Here is a 22,365-nt window from a genome sequence, read left to right on the forward strand (position 1 = left end):
CATGAAGCAGAGCGTCAGAACTATGGAAGTCTGTAGCCTGTCTCTTCCTCTAGTTGCTGGCATCAGTGCCTGCTATTGAGAGATGCTGTATTTTTGGAGGCTTTATGTATTCTGCTCACAATGTTTGCTGAGTAGGAACTGTAGCTAAAAATAATCAAAATGACTTTCTCTGTTCCTCTTTCTTTCTGTCTCGCTGCAGGATGACGTAGCTTTGCCAAGGATTTATCAGCTAAGCAGAAAATGAGCTTAACATCCTGGTTTTTGGTGAGCAGTGGAGGCACCCGCCATCGGCTGCCACGAGAAATGATTTTTGTTGGAAGAGATGACTGTGAGCTGATGTTACAGGTAATTGCATCAGCCTTCCATGTGCAGCTGTTCAAATCTTGAACCAGTTTAATATTGCGCATGAAAATGAGATTTGCCAGATGTTGGGAGGGGTGATAGTTTTGATTAATCTGGTGTGTTTGTAGAAAAAGTTAGAGTATCAATCATACACTTACTGTCAAAGTGTAGAGGATCGTATTTCCTCTATAGAAATATCATACAGAATGCAAGAATAGAAGGCTAAAGACATTTTGCAATCTGATGAGTAAAATAAACTGTGTAGCCTTTAATATGTGATAATGCCATGTGCACTGGATGCTTTTGAAAAGAGCTTTCTTTTTTCTTGTAATCTAATTTAGTCACATGATTTGATGTAACTCTATCTCCATGTCCTGATCTTGTACAAAGGCAAATTAAATCAGTAGAAAAGCTATTTCCTGTATCTCTAAGGAATTTGAATGACTCAATCTCAGTAACGGTTCCGGTTCAACTGTAAAAATACAAGTCTTTGTCAAAATAGTTTAATACTTAAGTAGTTTCCTCAACTTGTGAGTCACTGTGGGGAACTCTTAGAGGAGATGTGTAAGTGTACTGCTGTGCAGCCGTGCAGCAGGCGCTCTGCCTTATCAAAGCTGTAGTCCTCTGAGCTGCTTTCAAGTGTATGTAGTTTTTAATGGTGAATTTTGGGGAAGTCTTACCCTTGATTACTGTAGAACTCTTATGATGATTCAACTTTCATATTCTCAAGTATTTCTACCATTCTGTAAAATATTTACTTTTGAATTCTTTGTTGTCAGGAATTGTATATGTAGCCATTAATAGCCAAGTTGGAATCCCGTTTGCAAATGAAGAGCCTGGAAATGTATTTTTTGTGTGTATTACTGAGAATGTAATTTCAATACAATGTGATGTCAACCTCAGAAGGTATCCAAAGGGTTTATTTGTGATAGAAATACTTTGTCTGTTATGAAGTTGAAAATACTATCAATTTCTCTTAAAAAAAAAAACCTAACAAAAAAACAACAACAAAAAAAAACCCAACCAAACAAAACCCAACAGGCAGTATAATAAAAAAAAATATTCTGGCTTAGGTTATTAAAATGACAGTGAAATTGGCTTTTTTGGACTGGGGAGTGAGGTGGTATTTTTACGCCTTATATAACCAACACTTCTTTTTTCTTCAGAAGTTGGAAAAATGTAAAAGCTTTAACAGTTAAAAGTAGTAATATGCTTCAAATAATTTATGTTAATTAGACAATTAGGGAAACTGATTCTCTCCTCTCCTGTCCGATAGTAAATGTTATTTCCAGTGTAATCCATGCAGTTTTTCATGCCAGGTAGAATAACAGAGTTGCAACTTACTAGAATGCGACTGGTTATCTACAAACTTTGTATTACAATCCATGTACATGTGTTTTCAGTTGATGTTAATTAAGTGAAATCATAATTATTACAGTAATTTTATGTTGATTGCAAGTGCTACTGTTAGTTTTATTATTTTAAATGTAAAATTTTTATTCAGTCTGATATTAGAGATGTAGGTTTCATTCCTAGATGCTAAGCAAAGTGGAATGAATTTTTTAAAGACAAAGATTTTTCAGCACTTAGTCTTTTTGTTAAGTACTTTTTGTTTATGTATCATTCCTAATATTACCATCTCTTCTTCAATACCCTTTTTATCATACCTTTTAGCATTTTAATATTCACTTGGATTGGCTGCCTGCAAGTTACAGTAGTAGCAGGCCAGCCTTAAATCTACTCAAGCTCTCATCCAACAAAGTAATTTAGAGATATGTTGTATATAATATATACTGCAGCAAATCATTTTATCTGAGTAGAAAAAACTAAGTATTCTCTGTTGGTAGAATGATAGAATAGTTTGAGTTGGAAGGGACCTTTAAGGTCATCTAGTTCCAAACCCCCTGCTGTAGTCAGTGACACCTCCCTCTAGCCTGGCCTTGAATGCTTCCAGGGAGGGGGGATCCACAACCTCGCTGGGCAACCTGTTCTAGTGTCTCACTGCCCTCGCTTAACCAGCCCTCGCTTAACCAGCCCTCGCTTAACCAGCCCTCGCTTAACCAGCCCTCGCTTAACCNGCCCTCGCTTAACCAGCCCTCGCTTAACCAGCCCTCGCTTAACCAGCCCTCGCTTAACCAGCCCTCGCTTAACCCTCAGTCACCATTCATTCATGAAGCCAAATACCTTGATTAACGAAATGAATTTTGTCTGACATGATTTTCTAGCTTCTGCTGCCTAAATGAATGCTTTAAAAGGCTGATAGGAAGGTTTTTGGTTTTTTTTAGTTTTATATACTCAAACCTAGCTTGAGTTCCTTGCTATGCATTGTTTTCCTTAAATCCTGCCATACCTGGAGATTGTGTAATATGTTTTCCTCATGCTATATATGCATATGTGGTGTGTTGAGTTTTGCAGTTTTCCCATTAGTAAGTAACATAGGTTTTATGGTCCCTGTCTGTGGCTGATCAGTCTGTAGCATAAAGCTTATTACTTGAGCGTTTATTATTTTGTTACAAAACTTCAGACGTCAACATCTCCAGAGCAGCTGCCTGCTTGATGAATATTTTGAACAGAATCCAGTCATTCATGGATGTTATTGTCTGTTGACTTAGAGGTAGTAAAAAGAATCACGAGGCCCTGTGATTTTCAAGAATGTTCTGTGTAGCCTGCTGTTAGGTCTACATGCCAGCATGACTTTGACACCACATATTACTGAAGGGGGAGGAACCCCCCAAAGGAGAAGCTGATAATGTCTTCTTGTTCTGTATGTATAGCTCTTTGTGTAGGACCTTCCATTCCACTTCAGACAACTTGGTTGTTCTCTTACTGCAAAGCATGTGGGCAATGCATGATAAAGAAAGTGGCATTTAATACTTTTATTCATACTCTCTTGTCAGAAAGCATGTTATAATAGCCTTATTAGAAAGCATTTAAACTCTGTTTTGTGTTTTATAGAATTAGACTTCAAATCTATGCCTAGCCACTATTTGTCTAGTAGGGGTTCTATTCATGTCTGGGAATATAGATTTACTTCTCACAGTAAACTTTTGACTTCTAGCTTCATAATATATTTTGTAAATATTCTCAAACTTAAAAGGTGGCCCTGTGTGAACCTAATGAGGTTCAACATAGCAAAGTGCAAGGTTTTGCACTTGGGTCAGACTAATCCCAGATACATATACAGATTGGGAGAAGAACTCCTTGAGAGCAGCTGTGTGGAGAAGGACCTGGGCATCCTGGTGGATGAAAAACTGAACGTGAGCCGGCAGCGTGCTCTTGCAGCTCGGAAGGTCAATGGATCCTGGTGTCAGAATGGTATCAGAAGAGGAGAGGGGTGACCAGCAGGGACAGGGAGGTGATTGTCCCTCTCTGCTCTGCTCTTCTGAGGCCCCATCTGGAGTACTGTGTCCAGGTCTGGGTCTCCCTATCAAGGAAAGATGTGGAGCTGTTGGAGAGGGTCCAGAGGAGGGCCACGAGGATGTTCAGAGGGCTAGAGCACCTCCCCTACAAAGACAGGCTGACGGAGCTGGGCTTGTTTAGCCTGGAGAATAGAAGGCTGCGAGGAGACCTCATTGCAGCCTTCCAGTATTTAAAAGGGGATTATAAACAGGAGGGGAATCAACTTTTTACAAGGATAGACAGCGATAGAACAAGGTGGAATGGTTTTAAGCTCAAGGAGGGAAGGTTTAGGTCGGACGTCAGGGGGAAGTTCTTTACGAAGAGAGTGGTGAGGTACTGGAACAGGCTGCCCAGAGAGGCTGTGGATGCCCCATCCCTGGAGCTGTTCAAGGCCAGGTTGGATGGGGCCCTGGGCAATCCAGTCTAGTACCAGATCTGGAGGTTGGTGGCCCTGCCTGTGGTAGGGGGATTGGAACTTGATGATCCTTGGCATCCCTTCCAAACCAAGCCATTTCTATGATCCTATGGTATGTAGTGACACGTAAAGATAATAAAATAATTGGTTAATAATATAATATATAATTCAATAATATGTAATTGGTAAAAATTCAGTGAAAGCATTTCCTTGAAAGCTATGATCGCATGTCCTGATGCCTTGATCTGGCTAATGCTTCTATAGCCTGGGATTCTTAAAACTGGCTGACTGCAGATGCTAGTACAGGAATGAGAGCCCAGAAGTCATGCTCAGTGCTGTATAGGTCTGAGGACTTGGCTCTTAGGGAGATGGTGTTTTCAGAGAAAATAGCAACAAGGTTTGTTCCTGATTTGTTGTTCACATTTGGAAGCAAGTTTTATTTTAAAAAAAATACGAATTGCTGAAATATTTATAGAAGGAAAAAAAGAATTAAAGAAACAAATCAGAGACAATGGGAATAGGAACTCAAGAACCACTCAGACATTTAGCAAAGAGATTATAGATAATTTGTTCAGAAAATTGAAATCAAGAAGAAAAAAATTGAATGTTTCTATACTATAGTAAGAATCCCAGACAACATAATGAGGGATTTAGAAATACATGACAGGAAACTGTACATTTTGGAGAAAATGGTGATACTACCCAAAGAGGTTGTGGATGCTCCATCTGTGGAGGCATTCAAGGCAAGGCTGGATGTGACTCTGGGCAGCCTGGTCTAGTGGTTGGCGACACTGCCTATGACAGGGCATTTGAAACTATATGATCTTTGAGGTCCTTTTCAACCCAGGCCATTCTATGATTCTGTAGAAGTATAACTGTGTTTTGATATAAGCATGTAGTTAAAGAGAGATGGAAAGAGAGCAAGAGAGAAATAAAATTGAAATCGATTACGTAAGATTAAACATCAGTAATAGTGTGGGGACCAGAAAAAGAAATTCCTTGGATAAGATATGGCTGGATGTAACTTAGAATCACGTTTGAGGAAACATTAAGAAAATAATTATTCTGAATTTTATGATTCTGCTGTGAGTACTCAGAGGTAGATTTGGATGTGGTTAGAGATCAAGTTAGTGGGGGTTAATTATTTTGTATATAGTTTGAAGAAACTTTGCATGAAAAGGACGTAATTGCATTACTGTAAGAAATAGCAATTAGTTCTGTCTTGATCTGTTTTTGAAATATCTTTATTTTTTTATTCTTCTTGTTATTTTAGTCACGAAGTGTGGACAAGCAACATGCTGTACTTAACTATGATCCTTCTACAGATGAACACTTGGTAAAGGATTTAGGTAGCTTGAATGGGGTAAGTTAACATCAGAAACATATAGCTCCCCATAGTCTTTTTTTTGTTTTGTTTTGAACAAGTATACAGTAAATCAACAAGCATTAATATCTTCTTCAGGCAAGTTTTAATAAGGGGAAACATTTGAAAAAAATTAAAATGTTGTTTTGTGGAGCATCAATTAAAGGACTGAAACAATGTCCTTTAGTGAAAGAGCCTTGGCAATAGAAACAAAAAAAAAAACGGGGAAGAACACAAAGGTATATTTTACTCTTCTGTATTTCAGAAATATAGAAACAACAAATCTTAAATTGATTATATATTTTTTTTAAAAAAGGCATTTTAATCTCCAGAATTTTTCTTTAAGAAATGGATTTATATTTCATTATATTCCTTACTATCCTTTTTCATACAGATAAGAATGTTACTGTACTCTATGTGAAAACAAATTTTAAGTGTACAAGAGCTGTGTTGCGTGTAAGCTTACATAATGTATTTTATATTTGCATATTCTTTCTCAGTATACTTTGTGTCACTTTTTGTAGCCCTTTAAATATTTCTTAGAGCTGTTTATAGATGGTAGTTGCGGTTGGTATTTTCTCTGTCTGTGTCATGAATGCGTATTGAGTACACAGTATCATGACTTCATCTCTGATACCTATTGTTTATCAGGAGCTTACTAAATATTAATTTCAGTAAACATTACTAAATGTTTTAAAAAAATATGAGGAATAAATGTCTCTTAGCGTTAATTTCTAACTTGGTGTTTTGTCTTGAAGTGCATTTCAAAATAAATCCTCAGTTAGACTGCCTTTATTAGTTTTTTTGTATTCTAAGATGTAGACCGTAAGATGTTTGTAGGTGCCTCAGCCTTCCAAAGAGTCAGAGCCTCAAGTCCATCTGAAAGGAGTGTAACCTCTGAAGTCTTCAAATATCCTTTGAATAGCTACATGAGTATGAGAACTTTGCTCCTTAAATATTTAATATACTTCTGTATTTTGAAAGTCAGCTCATTGTTTGAAGGAAATGATCAAAATGAATTCAGCTGATAGTAATTTCTTGCCAAGGCACTTGATTTTATTCCCAAATTTTGATACTCTTGTAATCAATAGGCATACCCTATTTTCATCATCTTCTCACAAAACTTGAGTTTAATTAAAAAATATGTATATATTTATTGGAAATCCTTCCTTTTTCTCCTTTCTTCACTTCTGATAAAGAGCTTTCAGTTATTTGCTTCACTTGATCTGATTCATTCTCATGTTGGAGCTGTCAGTTCCGATATAGCTGTTTATCCAGAGACATCAAAGGAACTCTTTCTTCCCATAGTTTTGGGAATATTAAGTCTTAGAAATATAGTCCTTGCTCGTTGTCTTCACAGTGCTTCCCTTGCTATCTGTTTCCAGTTGTGCTTTTTCTTACATACCTCTACCTCTCTGGCTTCAGATACAAAATTGTGTATTTCCTCTTTACAACAGAACACTTCAGTGAAATTGTGTTAGCAGAACAATATACACCATGCCTCTGTACCATGCAATGAACTACTAACTAAACTAGGCAATAGTTGTTTTCATTCTGCCATAAGTTTCAGGGTTAACTGCATTTGCTATGAATATTATCATACAGCAATATATGGCTTTAAATGACATTCAAAATGACAAAGCATAAATTGGGAGGAGAGTGGGTAGAGATGGGATTAAAACAAAATTCCAAATATCTAGCTGATATTTTCAGACCAATGATCTTTTATTTTTTATTTTAACTTTAGATTTAACATTTTAGATGGTTAGCTTTCTGTAACTGTACCTCATTGCATAATTCAGCCAGCTTCTGTATGCAAAGGCTGTTTTGAAGCCACCTTTGGAAAATAGTATCTGTTGTTGTGATCAGGGAGAGAGCTACTAAATCTGGTGATATCTGTGGTAAATTACTGAGAAAGCTTCCTTTTACTGTAGCACTAAAGTTTGACTTGGTTTGGCAGATTTAAGTGGTGACTTCCTGCAGAAAATGAGAGCTGAATTCTATGAAGAGTTCATCATCTCTATATAAACTGTCTTGTTACTGTAACACAAATAAGATATTCCAAAAACTGTCTTCATTTTTTTGTGCTTACTTTACTATTACTTTCTTTTTTTTCCTGAGAAGTCTGTAGGAGAGTGACATTCTGCTTTTCAAGACATCCTATTTTTCATTTTTACTCCTTTTTAATCTTTCTAGGGTATATATGTCCGTTACTCTGCTCCTTTCCTTAATCTCCCTACCTTAACTTTTCTAAAGGATATATGTTCTTTTATCTTTGAAAAAAATTTAAAATCAACATTGATGAGTGTCTGTTTATCTCCATGGTCACTGATTCTGCAGCTTTTTGTTGCTCCTAATTTTGACAGATAACTTTTTTTAGCATTGCAACTAATGTTTTCAGCTGCCAATTTTACTTACCTAAAGGATGCTCATTTCCTCGCTAGGCTGAGTGAAACATCTGAAGTTCTGTCTGGCATCTGAGGATCCAGGTTCTTCAGGCACTTTTTTTTTTACCCAGTCATTGTTCAAGTGTGACAGATTATTTTTGTGCTTCTGGTGAAGGACATAACAGAGAGAGAGCCTATTCTGTGGTCAAATGTGCCAGCCTTACACCTCTGTCTTACTCCTAAGCATCCTTGTGGAAGTTCTGGTTTTCTGCTTCTAGACCAGTGCATGTTCATGTGTGTGCATGCTTTTCTTTTATTATTGTTGTTTTTGCTTGTTTGGTCTCAAAAAGAAGTCAGTTTAATCTACCAGTTTTTCCAACAAGATTCCAAGTAATTTTCCTAAGCCTCTTCTAAGTTCTTTGAAGACTGCAAGGTAAAATGATCAAAGCAAAATGTAGAAGAAGCATTTATATACTACAGCTGAGAATCAACTTGTACTTTTTTTTATTTCTTAATGTCATTGTGTTACCAGATGACTGCCAGATGTCCTTTCCAACCTTAACCTTTCTGTAATTCTGTGTTTCAAAGAGATAAGATAGAAGCATATGTGATTCTGTAAGACCGTGGTATGTAAGGATGTCCTTGGTTTCACTGAAGTCAGCATTTTTGTTCTCTATGGTTTAAAAACAACAAAACTATTAGAAAAATTCCAGAATTTTACTCTTCCTTGCAAGGTGTTCGAACAGCATTTAATTTGATTGACCTATAAGAAGGTAATATGGATATCAGTTGTATCACAGATAAGCATAATACTTTAATGCAGGCCAAAGAATTTCTTCAATAAGTACTAGACGTGTTGAGAAAGAAAGGGTTCTGCTTTTACTTCATCTGTTTCTATCCATTCTTATTTTGCTTACTTCATCAAGAGCAAACATTTATTTTGGGTCTCCACAAATAGTTCCATTTCCTTGGAGAACAGATGTATGCTTTTCTGGGTATACAGGACAGCTCCATTCCTGGTCTATTACACTTAACCTGTAAAGCTAATTTTGAGGTTGAATGGAGATGGCTGCCACCAGTACAGGCTTTTCTTTTGAATGAGCCCCGTATTCTTTGACATCTAGTGTTCTAATACCTGAACATTCATATTGGTGCGGATGATTCATGCTCATGTCTGGGAAGTGGTAACAGGAGTCTTAATCCTGGACTTTGTACATCTAGATTTGAAAATAAGGCGGAATAATTTTTTAATCAGATTCACATAACGCAAAAGCGTTATTTCCAAAAAACAAGTATTCCTCGTGGTCATTCATACTTACCTTTTATTTCATACTAAAAAGATTAAAGAATTTATCTTTTCTGAGGAAAATGTGTGTGGTTGCTAATATATAATAAATTATTCCACCAATATCACAGGAATCTGAACTGAATTTCCTCCTTTCAATTGTAACCTCAAAAACATACCAAAAGAAAACCCCAAAAAACTGTAGAGCGTCAATAACTGTGTTGAATACCATATTTTTTCAGCGCTACTTATAGTCTTCTCACATTGATATTCTTAGGACTGGATATATATAATATATATCCTTGTGAAGGCTTAAATGTAAGAGAGCTGACTTTCACAATTTAAATGTAAATCTTGGAAATCATGTGAATGTATAAAAATGCCTATAGACTCAGTGGTTTAAAGGGGAAGAAGGATTTTTCGTACATTTATTAAACTACATTTTTCAAGATGTATTGTCTTGCATTCCGAAGCCTATAGTAAAATTGTAGAACTCTGGAGGCACAGCAACTGAGGTTTTCTTGCTTTATCATAAATTCAGTCCTGAGGATTTCTGTAGACTTCAGAGTTCTCTGACTTGAGTATTCTAACCTGAGAGGAAGAATACGTACATATGTACCTACATACGTGCATGTCCTCAAGATAGCCCGAATTTTGGTAATCTACTGAAATTCAGTCTGTGTTGAGGATATTCTTTGCATTTCTGGGCTCTAATAATGTTGAATTAGAACAAATATGCATTAAATACTGCTCTTAAATTTTAGGCTTGCTAAACAGTAAATAGCTCAACTCTTAAATCTTATTTCTTAGAGAAGTTACCTACATCATAGAAAATAGTCAATTTTATGACCGAAATGAGCATTAGTAGAACAAAAAAAAAAAAAAAAAAAAAAAGGAAAATGAATTTACTATTTATTTAGAAAATTAAAACAGAAGAGCCCTTTATTATTTGGAGGAAGGTAATCATTTCTGTCTGTAGAGACTTCATCTCATATTGGATTTAAATGAACAAAACAAGTGTTTAAAGATTTGGATATTTGACTTACTTATTAAAGATTTATTTGTTGTGTGCACTCCTAACTTCAAAGTGCTTTAGAAGTGGCAGACTTCAGCTGCTCCAGTTCTTAAAACCATGTAGATATTGTTGTAGATTTTTCAAGCTTGAGTTTGCAGTGCCTGTGGCATTCTGCAGGGCGATGGTATTTTGAGCCCCTAAAAATGGCACAAAACAAACTAAATATCTTTAGTCTGAGCACTCTGTGTTCAATCTCCTATCTGGACAATTAACATTTAGTCATTCTAAAATATAAAAATGAGCAGGAAGCTGTAAAATTATTTTTTGAGTGAGATACAGAAAATAATACAACTGATAAATAATTCATAAAATATTGCAACAGACTCACACTGGCCAAACCATAAATATTTTATTTGCCCTGAATTTGCCCTAAATTAAGGCTTTTTAAGAATTTGAAAAGAGGATGAGGGAAGTAAATCTAAGAAACAAGAGACTGGTCACAAGTAACTGATCGGTCATATTTCTTACAAGGAAGGTGCTACATTGCTATAATGCCAGATGTTACATTCTTTTTGGGTAAAAGGAAAAGGAAGATTTCAAGAAAGCCAGAGGAGAACAAAAGGAGAATAACAGAGTGTAGATTTTAGCTCCTCAGTGCTGATTTGAATTCAATGTTGAGAAACAGTTTAAGGGAAGATGCTGTGCAGAAGGTCTTTGTCAGCTAATCTGGTCGACAGATTCTTCAAGATTCTGAGTGCAGAGTTGCATTTTAAATTGTAGTCTGATTGCTAGTGTTTTTTTTTTCTGGTAGAAAGATTTTTTATTATTATTTTGTTTAGTTGCTTGCTTTCCTTCTTTTTTTTTCTCTGTTGTTACAAGGGCCTTTGCCAGTTTCAGAATGTTGTGTAGGTAACTTTCTAGACTTTTCTGTAGAGCTTGAGTAATGTAACTTCAAGCTCTGTTTACATTCCCCTTTTTTCCCCCACAAAGATGAAATTGTTTGCCAAATCCTCCAAATTTCCTTTCTGAGATCCATGTTGACTTGAGTGTGTATTATTCCTCCTCCTTGCTGCTTCTTGCCCCTCCTTGTTGTATCTCAGGTGTTCTCTTGAAGTTATACCAGGATCTTTTTGTGATTTGCTTGTTGTTTTTAACCACAAGTATTTCGGGTCCGAGTTAGTCTGTACTGCCTCTAACAGCCAACTGCTATGGCTGGTGAAACTGGGTGGTCGTTCAGGTACATTCATCTTTCTTCAAACTGGTGAAAACTTGTCTGATTTCTCCAATTGTTTCCAACAGTGATTTGAAGGAGGGAGGATTAGTTTTGGTACAAGTGAACTTTCAAAAGGTATTTTCAAGACTATGGAATTCACCCTGCTTTGCTGCTAGCTGATGTAATAATGTTATTTTTGCTTACAAATATAATTATGCCTGCTGTTGTTCAGGTGTCACAATACATGAATTCTTTACCACTGCTTTTTGGAGATAATTTGGTTGCTGTAACTTGGTCTTTATTTGTTTTCCTTAAAGTCTTTTGACAATGTTGATAACTGCTAAACTACCTCAGAACTTACATATCCAACATGAAATACTGAAAGAGAAGTGTTGCAGAAAGATGATGATAAATCAATTCTGATGTCTAATTGAGATTGAAAAAGCAAGCTACAAGAAAAATAATGATGATGGGTGCTAATTTGAAGGAATGTTCCCCAGTGAATCAGCAGTGGAATACTTGCAGTGCTGAAAACTACTTTCTTATAAAATTAGTCTAGTGATTGATTGTTGAGTAGCTTGTTTTGTTCTGTTTTCTTTTTGTTGGGTTGGGTTTTTTCTTTTTTTTTCAGTTTAACAGTATCTCTTTCTGTCCTCATTTATTTCTACAGACATTTGTGAATGATGTGAGGATTCCAGAACAGACATACATCACTCTGAAATTAGAAGATAAACTGAGATTTGGATATGATATCCTTGTCATAAAAAAAGAATGGTGTCCTGACACACATTTTTCATGAGAAAAGTGTGATTGCATTAAATGAAGGGTTCTCATTGTGTCTGAGAACTGTTAAGTATCTCTCTTTACAACAGAAATGTCCATATTAGAGAAAATTGCAGAATACTATACCTTGATCAGAGATATTGATAAAGTGCATCTCATTGTTTCTCACTAAAAGAGACCTTGATTTCCAATTATTGTTTCAAATCTTTACACATCTCTTGTATACCACTTTTATGTGTCACTTTCGTGTTTCAGAGAAACAATACTTTGAGGCAAATGGGCAAAGTCTTGTATGAGGGGGAAAAAAATGTAGTATTACAACATTAAGTTATCTATTCAATTGTCTATTTATAAGTAATAAATAATTTTGTGCATTTTCTTTTACAAGCATTACTGTTCGTGCTAGTTCTAACAGTGATAAATGTGTAGAACAGTTCTCACTGTTGAAATGGCAAAACAGACTGCAGAATTGCTGCCTTTATAGAAAATCCTCTTGTGAGCTGTGCGTTTTCCTTAGCATTTCCCACATACTAATCTTTTTACTGTTGTCAGAGGAGAGATGAGAGTCCCTGAAGAAGCTCTTAAGGTAACAGTGGACCATTCCTAGGTGGTGCTCTGTCATTACATGGTTACTGGTAAAAGATTTCTTTTCATTCTTTGATATTTATTTATTTACTTAATGTCATGTAGCATGAAAAATTTACAAGCCAACTCCAGTTATCCCAGAAATCTTCAGAGGCAGAAGGGTCTAAGCAAACCAGCTCCAAAAGTGCGGAGTCCAAAGTAACAGACTCCACGGCTGAAGTGCACCACAAGACAACTGAAGCACTGAAATCTGAAGAGAAATCCATAGGTAAGGTGCATTTTTGCTGCAGAAGCATGCAAACTTGGAAGAGACAGTTCGCTTCACTAGGGTGCCTGTGAAATTGCGCATGTGGATGTTTTATTTGAAGTCACAAGTTAAATTTGAAATGTATTATAAGCATAGAGTTATAGAGTCTTTAAAGTCGGAAAAGACCTCTAAGATCACCTAGTCCAACAACCAACGCATCCCCATCGCGCCCACTAACCGTGTCCCTCACTGCCACGTCTTTGCATTTCTTGAATACCTCCAGGAATGGTCATTCCACCACTTCCCTGGGCAGCCTGTTCCAATGCATTACCACCCTTTTGGGGAAGAAATTAGAGTAATTAAGAGTAATTAATAACTTTCAGAATAGAATTTCTGCCAATATCATAGATCTACATGTTAAGAAAACACCTAAAAGGAATTTTTAAGCAGCGTTACCTGATTTTTGGATTTCTCTTCCCAACAACTAGAAACTTCAAGCGTTTCTGGCAATAAAGTGAAGTTGTTTTTTGCAGTTGAGCTGAAGCAGTTTGTATGTTTTTCCACCACCATTCTGAATAGTTCTCCTTCTTTGGATTTTTTTTTCCACTTTTTCTTTCTTTGTTTTATAGATCATAGCATTCATTGTTAGATGCTTCCTAACTGCTTTACTGTGATATAAAAATGGTAGAAACTGTAGATGCAGATCTTGTTTTTGCACATCTTTTGTATTTATATATTGTCTCATGGTGGGTTTGCCCAGGCTGTCTTAAATTCATTGTGTTTCTTGCTCTAATGTTAATTGTGCATTTAATATTTTTCTGATTATGGTTGCTTGCTGTGTTACCTATTACTACAGGTGATTACCGCAAGTATGAGAAAGGTATTGGAGGGTATTGTGCATCTCATATGATTCTGACAGTTCTATGCTGTTACTATGTTGTTTAGGTGTAATCCACTCTTCTGGAAAGCTTACTTAAAATGATTCTCTCCACTACCTATAGGACTCAGTGGTATAACTTAAATTTTCATTATGTAGTACAGTGGATTTTTTTTTTTTACCTCAACTTCCCTTCTTTTCTTCACCATTTCAAAAATAACAGTAAAAGTTAATGATTGTATTTGACTACAACTGATGAGCTTTTTGGTGGATTTATTCTTTCACTGTTGTTGTATGTATGCAAAGCTGTTCCCATGAAGTTTTTGAAAACAATTCAGTATTAACTGAAGTGTAAGGCTGTTTTTAAGTAAATAAAATTACTTCATATCTTCAAATCAGGCTAAATTTTGGCATGACTATGAAATTTATATACAATCTATGGAATTGCTTTGAATAAAGCACTGAAGAAAAATGCAAGATAAACATTCATGATAGGCAAAGTAATAGATAACTACTAAGCTACATTTAAACAGGTCACATGGTTTTTATGTAAAGACTTTTTAAAGTAACCTCAGAACATCTGTATGATACTAAAATCTCAATAGGGTGAATAAATTCTCAGGAGGGGAGGTCAGATCAAAACTAGTCCAGTAAATTATTTTGAAGGCAGAAATTTTAATTATATCAGTACTTTTTTAATTTAACCTCTAAATTTAAATGTGTTTCATCTTGTGTACGCATTCTGTATAATAAATATTTTCTCCTTTGTTGTACAGCAGTTTAACTACAGCCTGTTTTAAAAATAGTTGTGCTCACTAATGTTTTACACTTGGTAACTTTCAGCACTCTACAATATCTGTCAGCAATTTGGAACCTTGGCAACACTGCAAAATTTTGATCAGTTTTTCATGCAGTGAGTTCAGATTTCAGCAAAAGGTCAATGTGGGTAAAAGTGACAGTCTTCTCATAGGAACAGCAATGAACAGCTTTTAGGAAAATACTGCTGTACTGAGGGCTTCAAGCTGAATGTGGAAAATAGTGTTTGCAGGTATGTCAGGGCAACAATAAGAGATGTCAGCTGCCTTTGCAGAAGTGTTTGTGCCAGAAGTTTTGACCAGGTCATTAGTAAGCTTTTATATTTAGAACTCAGATCACTTATCCAGCCTCTAAATTGGTTTTGTATTTAGGCAAAAGCGCGCAACCAATTCACTTCAGCTTCCAGGAGAAATGATCCCAATAAATCACTCTCTTTTCTTGTTGCTGAAATCTAAATAACACAACTAAACAAAAAAGCGATTTCTTTGGATTTGTACTGTTTTTTATAGATCTTTCTACCATGCCTCGTGGTACACCTTTGTATGGACAGCCAGCCTGGTGGGGTGATGATGAAGCTGATGAAAAAGGTGGTTGTAAACCAGATAGCAAGCGTGAAGAAAAAATGCATGAGACGGGGGCTTCAGGTAAATCTCTTTTCTCTCTCTTTTTTAATTCTTTGGGGAGCTTTTGCTTTTTAGTAGAGTTCATATATTGTGAACTAGAGATCTAAACAAATGTTATTTTTGGAAGTTGGACAGTTTCCACAGATGAAACCTTACTAAAATTTACTTTAAAAAAATTATTCTGCAAGAAACTAGAAATTTCCAGAGACCCATTTCAGATTTGTATCAGTTTTCTAGTATCCAGTACAGTTTTTTTCAGTAAATATAGAAAATGTTACCTGAACTAGTGTTTCTTATTTATCAGTTTAGTCCGTATGTCATTTCATATGCTAAAAGTTAAAGATTGCAGTGGAATATTTTAAGGAAATCACTTCTGAAAATGTGCTCCTTTATTTTTATGTTTGACTCTTGGCTATATAAGGTGATCTGTGCTTTCTGTCCTCTAATTTAGTAGTGCTGCATTAGCAGGGATTGCATCTTATATTTCACTCAGTAAACATTTGCATAGTCTAAAGTTAAGCAGGTAAATTTTATTTCCCCATAATACAGATAATTTTTTTTTGTAGTGTGGTTGTTTGTTTGCAGTATGTGTTGCCAAAACATAAATCTCAGTGTCTATAATTAGGTCCCTAAATCTATCATCAGACATATAAATAAAATAACTGTTTTTCTAATAAAGAGGAATTGAAATGAACTCAAAAACATGCGGAAATCAAACAAAGCTAACGCTTCTGTGTAGTAAAATCAACTTCTTTGTTGTTGTTTTTTTCACCATAGCTTTTAGTAAACTGTTTCTTGTTAGTCTAAAGTTCTCATGGTGCAGACAGTAAGTCATTTGAGATTTGGACAAATAGAAAAGAAACCAGGTGAAATCATTTGTTGCAGTGACAGTTTTCTTGAAACAACTTTGTTGCTTGTAGAACAAATGCATCATAATGCAATATAATTGTAGGTCACTTTCTGTTTGTGCGTATGTGTGTGAAAAAGTTTTCTCTACCATACATGGTGTCAGTTGCTATTGTATACTCCAGTGGGGGAGGCTTTTTAAGTACAGGTTTAATATCCTCCATTAGTAATGTGCAGTAGAAACCTTGTCTAGAACGGTGTTCTTCAAACATTTCTAAGCATTCTTAGGGAATACAATTTTTTCTTTTCATTCTGGTAATAATAATAATGAAAGACAAAGACTGTTAGATGTTGTTCCACCTTTTTTTTCCTTAAAAAAAAAAAAAAGAGAGGAAGTGCATTTGACATCCGTTACAAAGAAAGAGAATCAAGTCCTTGCCTTCAAGTCATGCCATTGGTACGCTGGCTATGAAACCTGTGCCTTGCTCTCTTTACACCAAAACAGGGATGGTAAAGCCTATGGTATTTGTGGTTTTGTTTCCTTGATGACCATGCGTTTAGGAAACTAATATAACAAACTGTGATTAAATCATGAGGCTTCTCGTACTTGCATTTGTCTACCCACATTATTTTAATACAAAATAATGCATGTTATTTACCCTTGTTAAATATTGGCTTATCAAAAAATAACATCCTGAAGTCCGTGGTTTTGGTGCAATGCCATTAACAAGCTGTGACACAAGACTCCAGGTTCTATTTAGTAGCTATTCTTGTTTTTTCCTTTTTTAAAGTTATTTTTTCATAGATAATATAGCATCAAATGTTCTACATATTTTTATTTATTTATCAAGAGATTTTGCAAAGGGATTGCTGATACTAGCCTCCTTGGTCCCCAGACAATAACTCTATCAGTATACAAGTACAAAAAGTACTCTGAACATTTTGATATAATTAGGAAGAGTTAAGCTTTTCAGGCCCCTTTGGCCTAATTACATTCCATGTCAATTCCATGCAACTTCCATCAAGTTAATTTTCAGCAAATCAGTTTGTTTTCTTCATGCACTTTAAGTCTTATAACATAGGTGAACATAATCAGTAGAAATTGATGTAAAGAAACACTGTAATGAAGGAAAGTTAGAAACTTCATGTTCAGATATTTTTGAACTGAACATCCAATTTTAATTTAATAAAAACTGTTCAAAAGGGATACAACTATTCATTTTCTTTATGAGCTTAAAGCACAAATTTGGTTCACGCTTCATATGATCAACTACCTACAATAATTCATTAAAAGTGAGTTCACTTATGTAAGTTTTGAAACTTTCTTCACTATCTCAAATTCATGAAGCCTGATATCATTTTAACAAATTAATCCTATGAATAATCTGCTTCATGCTTTAATGATTTGGTACGTTATTATTTCTTGAACGTAAAAGAAGACATGAATTATAACAGATGGGGCAAGGTTTAATGAGGAGATTCAAATGGGAGATTTGTTTCTGCTAAGCCAACTATAGACAATTAGTCTCTACAGTCTCAAGTTAATAGGTTTATTTCACTGTTACTGTCTCCCTACCTCAATGGAAGCTCACTAATGGAAGTTATTTGCAAACATCAGGAAAGCCTGGAAAATCTCAAAAAATAAAAACCTTTTTGCTTTTTCTTCACATGCTTGTTATTCTTATTTAATGATCCATGACTCTGTTAACTCCAGCTAGAATCAATTGCTGCATATACACCTATGTTATGACTATTTTATTTATGCTGCAACTGTTAAGGTTGCGTGTTAGTTACAAGTTCCTGGGTATGTAATTATTATTCTGTCCATTTGTTGTATTCTTATTTCTTGGAAAAGTGAAAACTACGTTTCTGCTGATCTCAGTAGTAGTTGTAGAATTGTATAACAATAATGCCTTTACGGGAAACATAAGAAAAGAAAGAAGTCATGAATTTTAAATAGGCTTTAGGAATCAGAAGTCAATTACAGTTATAGAGCTGTGATGATCACTATCTTAATTATTTGCTTTAGGATTATCTTTTATATCTATATTTGGTTTTATACATAATTTCCTTCAGCTTGGCTGATGACTTATTATAATAGGAGTTCACTGTAAAAGTGGCTTTACCTTTGTAATATATAGAAAGCTGTAAGTACTTGCAATCATATTTTCATTGAAAAATTCTGAAGGATGATTTAGCTCAAGGTTTATGTTATTTTTTGTTTCATCCTTGCTTCCAATAGTATTATTGATTAGAATAAACAATATTTAACTCTTTAAAATGCAAGTACTTTGATCAGAAAACAGCAGTTTTAAGTGATGAAAATTAGCTTGTACTTTGAATATTTTTCATAAAATCATTTCTAAGATAATAAAAAATAATTTCTAGTTTGAAAATTGCTTTTCATTTGTAATCCAGTTTCTTAATTATTTGGTTAAAGTGAAATATGTTGTCTAGTATAGTATCTTAGTAAACAAGAATCTCATGAAATTCTATGAGATGTGCAAAATCCTGCGCCTGGGGAGGAACAGACCCAGGCACCGGTACATGCTGGGCACCACCCAGCCAGATGGCAGCTTGGTAGAAAAGGACCTGGGGATCCTGGTAGACAGTAAGTTGAATATGAACTAGCAACCTGCCTTTGCTGGTAAGAAGACCAATGGTATTCTTGGCTACAATAAGCAAAGTATCAGCAGCAAGTAAAGAGAGGTGATTTTTCCCCTCTCCTCAGCACAGATGAGCCCACACCTGCAGTACTCTGTCCAGTTCTGGGGCCTCCCAGTACAAGAGAGATGTGGAGCTCCTGGAGCAAGTCCAACGAAGGGCTACCAAGATAAGGTGATCAAGAGACTAGAGCACCTCTCTTGTGGGGAGAGGCTGAGACCTGGGAATATTCAGTCTGGAGAAGACTTGGGGAGATCTTATCAATATATAGAAATACCTCATGGGAAGGTGCAGTGAAGACAGAACCAGGCTCTTTTCAGTGTTGCTCAGTACCCTGGATGAGAAACAGTGGGCATAAACTGAAACACAACATGTTTCCTCTAAACATCAGGAAGCACTTCTTCACTGTGCAGGTGACTGAGCACTGCTATTGGCTAACCAGAGAGTTTTTGGAGTCTCCCTCCTTGTAGTCTCTTTATTGCTTTATCTGCTTCAGGTTTCCATGGGGAGGTATGGTGGGGGCTGCCATTTCCTAGAATGTGGAGTAGTGAGCTGCTGTTGTAGGGCCTAAAAACTACCCTCCAGAGATGAGGTAACCCAGGATGGATTGAGACCTGACAGTTCAGGGACCTGTTTGGAAAGAACATGCATCAGTAAAATGAGTTAGCAAGGGTGTTCTTGGCTTGCAACAGCATAATAGAAAAAGCATCTTTTGTGTTTGCAGTGGCTACTTTTAGACAAAATGAATTAACTGTGTACCAGCACCAGAGTTATTTTATCCTGTTGGTATTCAAGCATGGCAGTGTATAAAGAATACATACTATTTTGTTATCCCTCAATAACATCAATAACATCCTCCCTTTTTTTTTATTTTTCCAGCTATTATGTTATTCCTTAATTAGTTCTATTTCTCTCTATCAAACTACTAGCCTTTATTTCTTAGTTTTTAACATTTTCCTAAACCTTCACAAGAAGCATGTCAGTGAAGAACATAGATGTATTAAGCTGTCCTGCATACTTGACTCCTTAAACTCCTGTCTGTAGTATGCATGTTTCCAGTGCTACCTTATTGCATAATAATTTCATACATAAATGTTAGTTATGTCAGCTGATATATTGTGACTTTTTACTTCCAGAAATCTATTAGTTGTGTTCTTATTTATCTTCTTGTCAACCTAAAGTGGTTTCTTAAACATCTTGATTCATGATAAATCATGTAGGAACTATTCAGTGTTCTTTGCTGGAATCTTAACTTGCCATTGCTGCTAACATCTCAAGCATCCATTGCTTGTAGAACATCTTTACATCTGATATTTTGGCTGGCTTACGGCTTAATGAACTGCAACCAGAAGATTTGTTTTCTTAAAGACTCATTTGTAGCTTTTTGAGCAACCACAAGAAGCTTTAACCTTCTTTCGGGCTACGCAGTGTAGCTTCCCCATGCTTTTTGCCATTTTCTGCTTTCTTTACCCAGTTAGAGCGTGATTTTATAACATTCTGCATGCTTCCAACTATTGTTGCTTTTCCTGTTCTACAAACTATGGAAACAAGTAAAATGAGAGCAGATGACAATCGAGTTTAGCTTGATTCTCACATTTTACCTTCTGTAGAAACATAAAAGATGCTTGAATTTCAAAGCACTACCCAATGCTTGTCAGCGTTAAAATTTTCAAGTCAGTCTTAATGTTGATCTTGTGTTGATCTTAGTGTTGATCTGATGCTTCTTTAAATAGATTGAAATTGCAGTAACGATAATCTCAACAATTTCTATCATGTTTTTTGCTTGTTTTCCCTGTTAGTAATAACTCCTGTGACTTTTACATCATCCAAACATTTTTGGAATGCAGACTTCCTTTGTCAAATTTTAGGTGAGCTTTCTGCCACCTTACACTCCTTACAGCCACAGCTTGTGCTGTCTTTTCAGTAATACTTTTCATATGTAATTGTGGAATTATTTTTCCAGAGCTGTGTTGCTCAGTCTTCTCCACAGTCTTGCTGTTTAGTCCAGAAATGACTCAAATGGCCTTTAGAGAAATTCAGAAAGTTCTTGAAGAACCTGAAGTTCCCAAGTATTGTGAAATCTATCTTTTATTTTTCTTAATAGGATGCAGCACAGATGCCAAGCAAGCTGAGGAGCAATCTGCAGCTGCAAGTGAAGAACTTTATCCTTTCTGTAGGGAGCCAAGTTATTTTGAAATTCCTACAAAAGAATTCCAGCAAACTTCACAGGTAGCAGAGAGCGCTATTCATGAAATTCCAACAAAAGACACCCAAAGTTCCCATGCAGCAAGTGCGGGACATGCTTCTTTTACCATTGAGTTTGATGACAACACACCAGGGAAAGTAACAATCAAAGATCACGTGACAAAATTCACATCTGAGCAGCGCCACAAGTCAAAGAAGCCTTCTTCCTCCAGTGGTCAGGACCTGCCTGGGCTTCAGACTGTGATGATGGCCGCAGAGAGCAAAGTAGCAGATTGGCTAGCACAGAACAATCCTCCTAGAATGATATGGGAACCAACAGAGGAGGATTCCAAAAGTATTAAGAGTGACGTTCCAGTCTACTTGAAGAGACTGAAAGGTAATGTGAATAATTCCAGCTATGCTTATTTCTGAGGGCAGCAGTTCTTCACAAGCATCCAGTCAATGAATCCTTGAGACCTTGCAGAGTTCAGTGGAAATTACAGATACTCCGCAGGAGCGCAAGGATCTGTGCTTGGGAAATCTAATTGCACCGCTAAGTATTAAAAAGGTGATAGCAAACCAAATCATAAATCATCATGTAGTAAGTATACTAACTGGGGATATTCTGGTACGGCTAAGTATGGTACAAAAGCAATCATCAGATATTTAATTCATCTTGGTGGCAAAAAATATACAGTTATTCTGGTGATATTGATCATGTACGATGAAGTCAGGCTTGAGTCTAGAATCTGAAATTAACCAAGAACTTCTGTTTTTATGCAGTGCTTTCAGAATATTGTATTTGTAAGAATGCTGCTGTTAGGGGAAGTTCCAGTTTTCTATACACGTTCGTTTACTTCAGACAATGACATTTCAAATAAAATTTCTCACAAATTAGCAGAGTAGAGTAGAAAGAAATTTTCATTTTCAGATGAAGGGGTTCCACTGACATTCAAACTTTTAGAATGAAAGTTTTGAAGAAGTTTTTCAAGTCATTTTCTCTGTTATTTTCTGTTTTTACTTTCAGAAGGTTAACTCTCCTATTCAAACTTTCTTAATTCTGCAATACTATCAATTCTAACTCTAAAACTAGCTGAGATTTTGTACAATGAGTTTTGTCTTACTGATCAAAAGTCTGCATGTTAAGGCTGGCTCTTCCAAAATAAGCTAAAAAATAACACTTTCAAAACAGAATTATATGAGTACAGTAACATTAAGATAATAGCATAAAAGTTCTTTTAGAGGGTATCACAGAGCATTCTTTGATCTTCATGATGTTGTACTGTATTTGATAAATAGGAACAATTTTGTTTACGAGACC

General features: G+C 35.8%; 1 protein-coding gene across 14 annotated transcripts in view; it reads left to right on the forward strand.

Annotated features, from left to right (window-relative positions):
- CEP170 (centrosomal protein 170) overlaps nt 1-22,365 on the forward strand; it is an 89,054-nt gene that overhangs the window by 21,007 nt on the left and 45,682 nt on the right. For 13 of the 14 annotated variants that reach the window (XM_021392368.1, XM_021392371.1, XM_021392369.1 and 10 more), the window contains exons 2-8: nt 200-345; nt 5,430-5,519; nt 12,090-12,168; nt 12,730-12,788; nt 12,893-13,055; nt 15,237-15,371; nt 20,965-21,441. In XM_021392368.1, the coding sequence (XP_021248043.1) occupies nt 241-345; nt 5,430-5,519; nt 12,090-12,168; nt 12,730-12,788; nt 12,893-13,055; nt 15,237-15,371; nt 20,965-21,441 (1,108 nt within the window). In that variant the 5' untranslated portion in view covers nt 200-240. Of the gene's footprint in view, nt 1-199; nt 346-1,117; nt 1,249-5,429; nt 5,520-12,089; nt 12,169-12,729; nt 12,789-12,892; nt 13,056-15,236; nt 15,372-20,964; nt 21,442-22,365 lie in introns of those variants that run through there. The other variant, XM_021392367.1, reaches the window with a different exon arrangement.

Source organism: Numida meleagris, chromosome 3 (genome assembly GCF_002078875.1).
Source record: "Numida meleagris isolate 19003 breed g44 Domestic line chromosome 3, NumMel1.0, whole genome shotgun sequence".
In the NCBI taxonomy this organism is placed as follows: domain Eukaryota; kingdom Metazoa; phylum Chordata; class Aves; order Galliformes; family Numididae; genus Numida; species Numida meleagris.